Here is a 13,763-nt window from a genome sequence, read left to right on the forward strand (position 1 = left end):
CTCGCCCCCTGAGTCCATGCACCCTGCTGGGTATGGCTGGCAAAGCGAATCCACTACCCCCATTTACAGTTCAGAGTAACATAAACAAATTTTTAATAAAATATATTAAAAAACACACCATCAAACACATAAGCTATCTATATTACAAATTCGACACTCCCTAATACTTATTGTCTATCCCACACCGACTGACAAAGGACCTCATCCACATTGTTTACTTGTAATATGCTGCATATAGTCCTGATAATTAGGGCATACTGTGCTGCACAGGCAAGCTCAAGAGTAAAAATTGGAATCATTATAATAGAGTGTAGATTTTACCACTTGCACACTCAGCGCTATTCAAACGACCCCCCTGAGGCACAATCGCAGCATAAAAGAAACGTTTGATCTTTGCCTATTCCTTTTTTTATATACAAGACAATAATACCAGCACACCACCACCAAGAAAAGCAGATTTCAGGTCTGGTTCAGTGTACTTTAATAATATAACATCTCTTATTAATAACATTACATGCAAGCCAGTGGAGGGATCACGGAACAAACATCTATCACCATCATTGTGATAGGAGAGTTGGGGGGGGGGCGGGACAGACTGAAGCCTAACATCCAGGCCACCTCTCAGTGTAGGGGTGATGGTCTGCCGTTAGAGGGCTGGGGCAGCCGGTACTTGGCCATCTCCACATCCAGGTCAGCGAATGTGTACGAGTTGTACTCGTGGTGCTGTAAGTTCTTGTAAGAGCTGATGTCAAAAGGCTCAGGCTCCAGGGGCGCTGCAGCTGCAGCCTCTGAAGGGGGGGAGGGAGGTAGAGAAAACAGGACAAATCAGAGACCTAAATCTGGTACAAAGATGTGTCAGGCATTTATCCTGTGGTACAAAAGTCCAAAGAACAAAAGGAGACATGGGGAAAATGTTAGCCAAATACAGGCTTGTGTCTTATTTTGTATCCTTGGAACCGAACCGTCAAAACCACAAAATGCTTTATCCTCTGCCTGAGGGAATGCTGTTCAGTTTGGGGCAAAAAACAAGAGATCACAGTCAAGACTAACTAGCTGTAAAACCTGCTGTCCTCAAAAGCTCTCGCTCAGCTTTCATTTCTCAATCGTTGATAAGATCTTTAAAAGGGGGGGGGGGGGTGAATTTAAATATTCACACGTGTTAACAAAGGTATTTTACGGCAGGGCATTTCCTCCAGCGGCAGTGGCCGCATTCCCCCCAACGGAGGCTAGAGACGGGCTGGTGTGAACAGCTTCAGCCAATCAGGAACCCAAGCCCCGTCTCAAGAGATATTGGCAGAAGCGTGCGTGAAATGATGCCGTTAATTGGGCCAGTAAATCAAGATGTATGGGCCCCGCTGCATTGGGCAAGAGCTCCTACATGTTTGATTGAATACAGATGCATAATTTATTACATTCAATTCACTTTTCATCCCCTGGTCAAATTGTATCACTATACCTGAGCAAACTATTCTGGGCTTTCACTTCCCTTTGTTATAATGAGGAAATTCTACCTTTTTAAACATTTACTTTTACAGGCGGGGGGGGGGGGGTCTCCAGCCATGCATACAATAAAATAAGTTGTCAACATCACCTCAAGGACAGAGGATAAAACCATTCAGAAGACAATCACAAGAACATTTAAGACCGTTTCATTAATTGATGACACATGCATGTATCCCCAAAGTTACAGAGTGGAACACAGAGAGAGAGAGAGAAGTGAAAGGGGGGGGGGGTCAACGACGGCTGGTAAAAGGTTAATAACGAGCATCAGGTCTCAAGTCACTCCCAGCTTCTGTTCTTCCAGTTGAGGACAGGAGGCTTTTTAAACGACAGTTCACTGTAACTGTAACCTTACCATTACCGTGTGCACTGTAACCGTACTGTTAGCAATAGCATTACCTTGCATACTGTAAACATTATGAGCAGTAACCTTAACATTAACACAGGAACCTGGAACCTTCAAACACCAAAACAAATGTCATACAAACAAATAAAATGGTAATAAGAAATAGCAGAATATTATAACATAGGGGGAAAAAATCGATACAGCATAGTATAGCGATATTATTGAAGTGAGATGAACCGACTGAACTTATTATCCATCTTATCAGATAAAACAGACATTGACAAAGTTCCTTTGAGGACAATTTGCAGTTATATAACTTGTATAGCATATCGCAAAATGTTTAAAATCGCAATACTATCATATCATGACTTATCGTGATAATATCGTATCGCGGGGCCTCTGGTGACATAAGTGTGAATCCCTCTGGGAGTGGAGATGGTTATGAACAGAGAAACAGACAGGAAACCCAAAAAGTATAAAAGATGACACGGTACAGTAGAGTTCTGAGTCACAAACATGTGTAAAGTGTGAGTGAGATCCAGACAAGACATTTTTATGCTGCAATTCTCTGTGGAAACTCTGACATGAGACCATCACACTGCATATCATGCAGCATAGCCTCCTCTGCTCAGCCACAGTAATGAGGGGATGATGGTGTGGGCGGATTCAAGAGAGGATGGTAGACGAGCATCACATCAGAGCCTGCACAATGCAAACAAGGCAATATGCAACAACAAAAAAAAGTAAATGTGCCAAAGGAAGATAAAGAGCAGAAGGTCCTAATCCCCCAACGACTATTCAGGGTGGTTTCCATGACACAGATTATACCTCATTCAAAAGGGTCAGAAATGGAATGCAATCTTACACGTACAATACAGTCTTCGCGATATAGATATTGTGTTCGGGGCATATAGCAAAATCAATAACACTTTGATATATTGCACGTCCTTAATGTGCAATAACCTACATAATAAAGCATTGTTCATTATCTGTGTTTTGGAAACCCATTCCAAATGCAAAATGAGAGAAAGGCACAAGGATGCACAGTGTGAAAAAGGCAAGCAAGTCTGAAATACATGCAATGTGAATCATGCACCATGCAAACAGTGGGATTCTGGATGTATGTATGTTGAGTGTAAATGTGGTACTATTTGCAGGTGAGGTATCCATCGTTTGACCAGTAACAGAGCTACAGCAACTCAAAATGAAAAAGTAAATGACGATGATTAGGACAAGTTGTGGCAGAAAAGCGTTATGTGTGGCAGTTTATGACGCTAACTTTTAACAGTACATATATTGTGGGGAATATAATTGAAAGAGGTTATGGTCATCACTGTGGGGTTGGAAGAGCCACAGAGAAGAGAAGAAAATAGAGGGGGAGGTGAAGTGTGTACCCTCAGATGCCTCAGCAGGGACCTCTGCCTGAAGCTCCTCTCCTGCAGCCTCAGCCAGCACTGGGGCGGGGTCTACCAGCTCTTCCGCGCTGTCCACAGGGGCCGCGACCTCAGCCACTACCTCAGCAGCTGCTTCAGCTTCAGCCGCTACTGGGGCGGGGTCTACCAGCTCTTCAGTGCTCTCTACGGGGGCAGCAGCTTCTACAGCAGGGGCAGCCTCAACTGCAGGGGCAGCTTCTTCAGCTACAACTTCAGCAGCCGCATCGGTTTCTGGTGGTGCAGCTGTGGCCACTACCGGTGCAGGATCTACCAGCTCCTCTGCACTCTCCAGAGGTGCAGCAGCTCCAGCTACAACTTCAGCAGCCGCTTCGGCTTCTGCCGGTGCAGCTTCTACTGAGGGATCCTCAGGGGCAGCTTCTAATGCAGGGGCTTCAGTTGAGGCAGCATCAGGAGCAGCTTCTATGGCTTCAGTTGGAGCTTCAGCTGTTGATTCAGGAACAGGTGCAGCTTCAATGGCTTCAGCTGCAACTTCGATTGGCGTTTCTACTGGGACTTCAGGGATAGCCGCAGCCTCTGCAACTACCTCTGAAGTGGCTTCCGCTGAAGCCTCGGCCGCAACGTGTGGTGGTGTGGTCACATCAACCTCAGGCTCTGGGGCAGCCTCTGTAACGGCCTCTTCAGGGGCAGCAGAGATCTCAGGGGCAGAGTCTACCAACTCCTCAGAGCTCACAGCCGGGGCTGCTTCAGAAGCGGCTTCCAGGGTAGCTGGTTCTGTGGCAGTGGCTATAACAATAGCTTGAGATTCTGGTGCGGTCACCGCCTCTCCCTTCTCAGCTTCACGGACCTCTTCAATGACTTCTGGTTGAGAAGCCTGGACCACAGCGATTTTCTCCACCACAGCTTCTTCTGGCTCTCCTGCTGGGCTCTCTGTTTGAGCCTTCGTCTTCACTTCTGACTTCTCGTCATCAGAGTCAGAGTCTGAATCAGAATCGGAGTCGCTGGATGATGAGGATGTTGCATCTCCAGCTGGTGCATCAGGCTCGGAAGAAGCAGCAGAAGCTAAGACTGTATCAGCTGAAGGAGCGGCTGCAATTGGAATGTCTTCTGACACAGGAGGTTCAGCACTTGCAGTAATTACTGGCACAGCGGCTGTTGGTGCTGCATCAACTATTTCAGGGGTGGCGTCTACTACAGGTGGAGCTGCATCAGCAATGGGTTCCGCGGTATCCATGACGGGTGCTGGATCTGAAAGAGAAGCTGGGGCCTCTGTTGCCATCATCTCAACTGCAACCGCTTCACTGGCTGGAGCTGCTGCCTCAACCTCTGGTGGGGCCACTTCTGGTGCAGTTTCACTGGCAACAGCTTCTACAACAGGAGCTGCTGCCTCAACCTCTGGTGGGGCCACTTCTGGTGCAGTTTCACTGGCAACAGCTTCTACAACAGGAGCTGCTGCCTCAACCTCTGGTGGGGCCACTTCTGGTGCAGTTTCACTGGCAACAGCTTCTACCACTGGTGGCTCTTGTGCAGCAACTGTTTCAATGGCAACAACCTCAGCAACTAGAGCTTCCTCAGCAGCCTCAGCGACTGGAGCAAGTGCTTCTATCACTGGGGCCTCAGGTTTGACGACCTCTTCTGCAACTGGAGGTGTAGTCTCAGTGGCGCTTTCCACTGCAGCCGGTACTGATTCCACAGCTGGAGGGGCTACATCAACAGCAGGACTGGCAGCTTCCACAACAGGGGGTTCTGTGGTGCCTGGTGTTTCAGGCACTGGGGTGCTGGTGGCAACATGGGTGGATTCTGCTGCCTCTGGGGCACTGGTAGCAACATGGGTGGATTCTGCTGCCTCTGGGGCACTGGTGGCGACATGGGTGGGTTCTGCAGCTGCTGTGGTTGCAGCTACAATAGCTCCAGCAGTGGCAGGGCTAGCCACTGTTTCAGCTTCACCTAGAACTTCTGTTGGGGAAAACTTCACTGGGAAGGCAACTGCGGTCTTGTAGGCGAGCAGAGACGCCCTCTCATCTGGAGCCTCTAAGGCTGAGGAAAATGGTGAATGAAGGGGTAAGATAATTAAATAATTACAGCAATCCTTTTTTGGGGGGTTTGACTTGTCCCAAAATATACTTTCCCCCCTGTATGTGTGTGTAGTAACAGCAAATTGTGTGATTAAATTAATCAACCAATCTCCCCAATTTAGTCGTTATGCCAATTCACTACCTGGTCGTTGTGCTATCGTCTTTTCACTGGACAGCTAGGCGTTTCACTGGGAGAGCCTAGCGTGCACAGAGGTTCTATCTCCCCCAGATCACCTCCCCGCTGAACAGATGCCCTGGTTGACCAGTAGGAGTCGCTGTTGCAACAACCAGGACTCACACCCTACTGGCTTCCCACCAGCGAACACTGGCAATTGTGTTTGTAGAGACGACTGACCAAGCCAGAGGTACCGCTGCCGGGAATTTAACCTAGGTTTCTGCGGTGGTAGGCGAGTGCTTAGACCTCTACACTACCCAGCCACTCCAGTGCTTTAGACCTCTACACTACCCAGCCGCACCAGTGCTTAAACCTCTAAACTACCCAGTAGGGATGGGCGATATAACGATAACGATAAATATCGCGATATATTTTAATAATCTATATCGAATATCGAAATTAAAAAAAAAATCGAAAAATCTTCTTTTTTAATTTTTTTTGTGACCTGCAACAGGGCAGTTTTAAAACCAGAGACAGTGGACAGACTTGTCTTTCTTGCCTGCAACTTAAAGTAATGGCTTTGCTTGTCCAAATGACAATACTGACCAAATTGAGATTTATTTTTTCTCTTGTCCATTTATTTTGTTTGCTTTCTAATTTAAAATACAGTTTGAAACCGTCTGTACACAGTAGGCTATGTGTGCTAGCAGAGCTAGACTCCAGTCACGAGTCACGGTGCACATGTGCGGTGGTTTGTCCACCAAAAAAGCGCCAAAAGATCGAAAATAAACTAGCAGAGCCAGAACTGTTCAACTCCCCTGGAGCCACAGCCAGCAGAGAAGCCGGTTTACTTTCGCTTTTAAACCAGCTGCAGCCTGAGAACTGGAGTGTGAGGGGATGTAACACTAAAGATGGCGGCAATGACAAAGAATTGCTGCAAAATAAACATACCGGTACATCTGTTGTTTAATTTTTAAATTTTTTTATACTTATAACAATTTAGATAATTATCGATATAGAGAAATCTGATAACATTATCATATCGTTATCGTGATATGATTTTTTTCCATATCGCCCAGCCCTACTACCCAGCCATTCCAGTGCTTTAGACCTCTACACTACCCAGCCACACCAGTGCTTTAGACCTCTACACTACCCAGCCACACCAGTGCTTTAGACCTCTACACTACCCAGCCACACCAGTGCTTTAGACCTCTACACTACCCAGCCACACCAGTGCTTTAGACCTCTAAACTACCCAGCCACTCCAGTGCTTTAGACTACACTACCCAGCCACACCAGTGCTTAGACCTCTACACTACCCAGCCACACCAGTGCTTAGACCTTTACACTACCCAGCCACACCAGTGCTTAGACCTTTACACTACCCAGTCACACCAGTGCTTTAGACCTCTAAACTACCCAGCCACTCCAGTGCTTTAGACCTCTACACTACCCAGCCACACCAGTGCTTAGACCTCTACACTACCCAGCCACACCAGTGCTTAGACCTTTACACTACCCAGCCACACCAGTGCTTAGACCTTTACACTACCCAGTCACACCAGTGCTTAGACCTCTACACTACCCAGCCACTCCAGTGCTTAGACCTCTACACTACCCAGCCACTCCAGTGCTTAGACCTCTACACTACCCAGCCGCACCCGTGCTTAGACTTCTACACTACCCAGCCGATTCAATTTTTTAAACCTTTTTGACATCAGCTGAATTTGCCCAATTAATTCCAAAAGTACACATGAAATGTAATGAAAAAGGCTTACTAATCTTACCGAAGGTAAGACTGAAGGTCTCACATGGCCGAGCAGGTCAAATGGTGTCAGGTGAATGAATACATTTTTTTAATTGGGGCTGATTACTGATAACCTGTCTATGAAAAGTAATGATCACTTCTGATTCCATGAGTCTTCCCCGTGGCATTTTGCGTCCACATTTTTATAGGATTCTATGACATTTTCATAACAATAGCGAATATAACTTACCCTGCGCCGTTTTCATTGAGGTTTCTTACATATTAACAATGTTTTATTTGTCCTTTATATGCCGATTATCATTCAAATCTTAAATTGTACCATATGTCCCCCTTTAGACAACATATGTAACGCTACCAGCGCACTTTTGCTAAGATAATTAGTTTACCATTCGCGGTCGCTATACCGAGGCCGCAGTAATAGTTTACCGCTGTTCAGATCACGTCGAAGAATATACACACATCCCAGTGACCTGTGACCTGTGCTAAGGATCTTGGGAAATGTACTCATGTAGTTTTCAACATTTTCACCTTTAAATTTTAAACCAATGCTGCCATCTACTGACAACAGAAAGTGTTGTCTAATCGTCACCTTTAGAGTGTAGTAGTCAAACACCAATAAATGTATCATTCAGTCACATTTCACTCATCGATAATAACATGGTGGTGCTGCACTCCAGACAGAAAGCCTCACATGATCCAGATTAAAGAACTACACTATTTTCTATTTATTTAATGTTACTTTAGTAGGTAGATCTAATGTCAGAGAAACCAAAAGAGGTCAAGGGGTCAATGTTTCTCAAACTGCCAATGTCTTACAGTCCGTTTGTGCTATATATAAAAAAGAGACTGGAGGTGGATTTCAGTTGTTCTTGTCCGGCCCAGATATTGACTAAACACTTTGACATATTTTTTATAATTATAACCTACAAATATCCTAATAACAACATGTGAAATTAAATTTAACTGTAATCAGGAAATTAATAATTTGATTGCACACAGTATCCTGATCTGACTACACAAGAGAATTACAGTTACTGTTTAAATCACTGGACAAGGACGGCTAAGCTGTGAATAAAATGGTTAGACAGAGAAAGAGAAAGTTACTGTGACACAACATAATTATTCATGAACAGCATTTCAACATTTAACATTAACCTTATTCATATTCTTAAATATTGTTATTATTTTGATTTCCTAGATGGCCGACTGCAAGGGAAAAGCATATAAGAATTCATGACACATAATTTAAAGCTGCAATAACTATTTCTAACTGTATTTTTCACATTTTCTTATGACCACCTGCCTCAAAACAACCCATATTCCATAATTTATTTTATTAACCCGGCCTGCCTATTTTATAAACCTATGGGGGAAAAAACTAAAAGATCCAGTGAGTCTCTTGATCAATAGTGTGCCGTCAGAACAGTATTATGTTTGTAGGTGACGTATTTATGTATGTATTGTAGTTGAAATATTTGTAATCCATGCACAATCTTTTTTCAGCAAATATTTTTGCTACAACAAGATTGGGCCGGTAAGGCATTTTATGTTGATACATGAAGATGCTTTAGTTTTGGAAAAATGTTGTTTGTTTATAGTGGCGACTCGCCCTAGTGGTCAGAAAAACGTTATTGCAGCTTTAATTGGACTGTCTGGCACTGGTACTGGTACTGTAGGGAAAAGGTTTACAAATGATCAGGGTATCCGTAAGGAAAAGGGTGCAACATCTCAAATGGAGCCAGATGACAAATAGTAATTAAAAGGAACATGCCAACATGGGGATGATACCAGTTCCCTGGTAGATACCAGTTCCCTGATACCAGTAGATACCAGTTCCCTCTCTGTGTGTTCAGTAGAAAGCTAGACTGCAAGCCTAGCCGCTGGCCAAAAAACAACTCTCCTGAGCCGGGTAGCTTTCTACTGAGCGTACAGAGAGGACATTGGTATCTATCTTCTTGTCTGACACTGGAGAAGATGGTAAGCACATTTCACATAATGTTGGCATGTTTCTTTAAAGAAGAAGAAAAGGCTTAGGTGGTCTTACTCTTGCTTGCAGCCTTAGCAGCATTGGTGGGCTCCTCTGCCTTGGTGCAGAATGCCACAGCAGTGGGACTCCTCAAGATGCCCCGGCTCTCAAGCCGGAGACACTGTAGAAAAGCAGAACATTTTGTAGGTAGATTGATTGATTTAAATAATTTTTTTGATCATTCATGTGGCCCTTACTTAAGCAACACTTTATGTATACAGTACAGTTGGGTAACAAAGTGCTTACCAGACTCTAAGATCAAAGTAAAAACTTAAAGAGGAAAAAAAAAAACTGCAAAAAAAAAAAAAGAAAAAAAAAGAAAACAGCGTGTAACAGATTAAGATAATGCCTGTGAGTCAAGGCAGGTTTTTAGGAGCTTAATAGACCCGTTCGCTGTATACGCCAGACTCAGCGTGCGTGCGCGCACATCAAGGGGGCAAAAGCAACGTAATCCTGGTGAGAACAACGGGGCAGACTACAATATTTGCATTTGTTAGCCATGCTAGCGATCTAAACAATCAATCCATGCCAAAGCTAGATAACGTAAAAGGTGAAAGACTCACACTCACAGCCATGCTGATTTGGCAAAATGACATCCAGACGTTTTTGTTTGAAACAACTTTTAGTCAGGGGAGTGTCATGGTTTCTCCATAGAGGCCCGCTGTACTTTTTTAGCGCAGCAGCTCGCGCAGGTACTAGGGCAACTTAGTCACGGAGTTGGAATTGCTCGATTGTATACATGTATGTTTGTATACAGCAAACAGGTCTATATTTTCTAATTAATTTGCCAATCTGACCATTAGAGGGAGGCGTTTCCAGCATCTGCAGCGACTGTAAAAGCCCAGTAATCCTGACCTAGGAACTACAAATATGGTCCTAATTTTCTACTCGGCTGGATTATTCATTTTTCACACAACAAAACATATATCTAAAAGATGTGTTAACCAGGTCACCTGGTTCTGATTGATTGATTGAAAACTTTATTAACAGATTGCAGAATGGGTACAGTACAGCACAGCTCAATACATACAATTGTTAAGGGGATGCAGACCAGAGAAAGACTTTCGTCTTGTTTACATCAGGGTCCCCCATTTTCAATTCATCATAACATATATGACATACATGACATACAGATAGACAGTACTGCTACATCTATACATTTATGATTATGACATACCAGATTTGCAAATACAGTACTGTTTGTGATACGAAAAGAGTCCAGAAAAGAGAGTATATACATTTGACATAGAAACTGTACATTGGAGGAGGTTGGGTAGGTGGGGGGGGGACTGTACATGGAGGTGGTTGTTGGGTGGGTGGGTGGGGGGGGGTTGGGTAGGAGGGGTGGGTGGGGGACACTGTACAACTGTACAAGCAAAACTGTACATTGGAATATTGACAAGACCATACTTGGTAATTTACTGTACATTTGAGGGGGTTGTGTTAGGACATTTACAGGGGCCAGTTTTGAATTGCAGTATTGTATTGTAAAAGAGATGTGTTAACCTGAGGTCACCTGGTTCTGTATAAACATGTTATCAATGTGTAAAAGATACGTGTTAACCTGAGGTCACCTGGTTCTGTATAAACGTGTTATCAATGTGTAAAAGAGATGCGTTAACCTGAGGTCACCTGGTTCTGTATAAACATAAACATGTTATCAATGTGTAAAAGAGATGCGTTAACCTGCGGTCACCTGGTTCTGTATAAAGATGTTATAAATGTGTAAAAGAGATGTGTTAACCTGACGTCACCTGGCTGGTTCTGTATAACATGTTATCATCAATGTGTAGACTAACAAGAATTCACATGTTATTTTACATTATCTTGGACAGTTCAAACAAAAAGTTGTCAACATCAATGTCCCTCATATCTGGGAAATCTCTTGATGATGCCATCAGGAGGCACATCCTGGATGTGCTCCAATAACAGTGACTGGAAGACAGAATTTGACACCGATTATATTAGAATATGGTGATTATATTAGAATATGGTGATTAATTGGGCACATTTTCGGGTTCATAGCAGTCAGCACTACAATAAAGCTATTTGGGTTACAAGGCTAGCTGTTGCGTCAGTGACAGCAAAAGGGGATCAACAAGCGTACTTAAAAGTGTAACATATCCACAGCTTTAGCCATTGTAGCCAAAAAATACTGGCCAACTGTTTGGTCTTACCAGGACCCCAAATGTCACTAGCCACTCTGAATTTCTATCAGTAAAAACGAATGTAACGAATGTTAGAAAGCATAGGGGGGACCCTGATGTAAACATAAAGTTTTCATTCATTCATAGATTTCAAGAGATAACGTTAAGTGGCTGGTGGATTTTACCAACATTTGGCTGGTTTCACCGTATAAATCATATGCTTTCACTTTGTATCCATGTTCTCTGATTTATTTTGGCAGCTACCTGTATAATCGTTTTAAATGTTGTAAACAGATCAGTCTGTCGGCTTTAATTTAGCTAACGTCAAGTCCAGTGTCACTCAGGGTCAGCAAGGACGGCTTAAGTTTAAGAGGATAGTTTACCTATTTTGACCCAGAAACAAATTAAACGTGTTTCGTGTGTAAGTATATTAAAAATATGGCACAATTCACAATTTTAGGAGATCAACAATTGTTACCTTGAGAGAGCTCAATCGTCCTAACCGAAGTAAGGAGGTCGCCATTTTGTGTTCCCAATATTATTTCCCGTGCGGAAACTGGACAGAAATACCAATGGATCCTGAATTAAATCTGTCATACTTTTAAGTCAATATATTATGAATTATCTATACAGCCTATATAGTAAATTGAATTGTTCATTTTGTTATATTCTCATTAATAAAGTATACTATTTTAGTATTTTGTTTGGGAAGTAGTAAGTATTTTAGTTTCTTACTGTTCATAAGGGTCTGCTTTTTTAGGTAGTTATTTTAGCCTACCTGTTGTACTTCAGCCAAATAAACTTTTAGGAATTAGGCATAATTAGAAATCAAACTCTTTTATTTTTTAATCCAAAGTTATCTAACACCGACAATGATAGTATGAATGAATGAATGAATGAATGAATGAATGAATGAATGAATGAATGAATGAAAACTTTATTTAACAGATTGCAGAATGGGTACAATACAGTACGGCTCAATACACACAATTGTTAAGGGGATGCAGACCTGAGAAAGACGTTTGTCTTGTTTCCATCAGGGTTCCCCATTTTCAATTCATATCATTTATGACATACACAACATACATGACATTTATGGCATAGGGACATATAGGTATTTAGTACTGATACATTTGTGACATAAACGGTATTCAAATATACAGTACTGTTACCCCTAGATCCTGACTGAGTATATACATATGGTGGGGAGGGGACTGTACATTAGGAGGGGGTGGTGGGTGGGTGGGAGAGAAATATACATACGGCGGGGAGGGAATATATACATGCGGTGGGGAGGAGACTGTCTATTAGGAGGTGGTGGGGGTTTTGGGCATTTACGGTGGCCAGTTTCGAATTGCAGCCTCCCGTAGGTGCTCTTTAAGAGCGGTTTTGAATGTGGGTAGGGATTCACATTCCTTTACAGCTTTGGGTAGGGCATTCCACATTGATGTGGCATAATTGCGAAACGTGTTTAGTCCCTTGTTTGAGCCGAATCTGGGTTTAACATGATTTGTTGAGCTTCCTCTGGTGTAGTGGTTGTGGTATTCACTGACCTTTGGGAAGTATTTTGACATGTACATGGGTACCTTAGTCGTATAGTGTATCTTGTATAATGGCATGGCATGCTTTTTTGGTGATCAGCCTAATCCCTAATGTATGTTTTTATTGTCAGTGAAGCTGTTCTAGGCAGGTGACTTCAACAAATCATGTTAAACCCAGATTCGGCTGAAACAAGGGACTAAACACGTTTCACAATTATGCCACATCAATGTGGAACGCCCTACCCATAGCTGTAAAGGAATGTGAATCACTACCCACTTTTAAAACCACTCTCAAGGAGCACCTACGGGAGACTGCAATTCGAAACTGGCCCCTGTAAATACCCTAAGCCCAACCCCCCCCTCCAATGTACAGTAGATGTCCTAACCCAGTAATACACGAGACCCTCTTCTTGGACCTAGTAAGGTTTTGTCGATAATCCAATGTACAGTTACAGAGGATTTTACTCCATAACTGCTCCACTAGAGGGAGCTCTAATGATTTTCTTCTTGGCATATTATTCCAGAGACCGGTAGGCATGAACACTTAAGGTAACCTACTTGCGTTCAGCGTTTCTCTGATTGGCCACGACACCCACGTGACCGCGCGCTAGCCCGCCCCCTTATCGCCATCTGCCGCTCCTGTGTGTTGCGGCGCGAGCGGCAGAGGTCCCTTGCGGAAATGAAATGCGGAAATGTAATGTTATGTCCGAATCGAATCGCGCGACTACACAACATATTTATCAAAACAACTACCAGATTCACGTGTCACTGTACATCAGTGGAGGCTGCTGACTGATTAACTAGAAACTGTACATTGTAACGTTATATAATGTTATTTCGCGTTTTTAACG

The 13,763-nt window shown here is 43.4% G+C and overlaps 1 protein-coding gene across 1 annotated transcript; it reads right to left on the minus strand.

The window, feature by feature from the left end:
• Positions 1-464: 464 nt before the first annotated feature.
• On the minus strand, positions 465-11,918 carry ndufv3 (NADH:ubiquinone oxidoreductase subunit V3). The gene is made up of 4 exons (XM_084315354.1): positions 11,850-11,918; positions 9,243-9,345; positions 3,241-5,274; positions 465-788 (listed from the first exon to the last, which is right to left on the minus strand). The coding sequence occupies exons 1-4, from the start codon at positions 11,892-11,894 to the stop codon at positions 622-624; spliced, it is 2,349 nt and encodes a 782-aa protein (XP_084171480.1). The 5' UTR covers positions 11,895-11,918; the 3' UTR covers positions 465-621.
• Positions 11,919-13,763: the final 1,845 nt, after the last annotated feature.

Source organism: Notolepis coatsorum (genome assembly GCF_963971535.1).
Source record: "Notolepis coatsorum genome assembly, chromosome: 5".
Lineage (NCBI taxonomy): Eukaryota > Metazoa > Chordata > Actinopteri > Aulopiformes > Paralepididae > Notolepis > Notolepis coatsorum.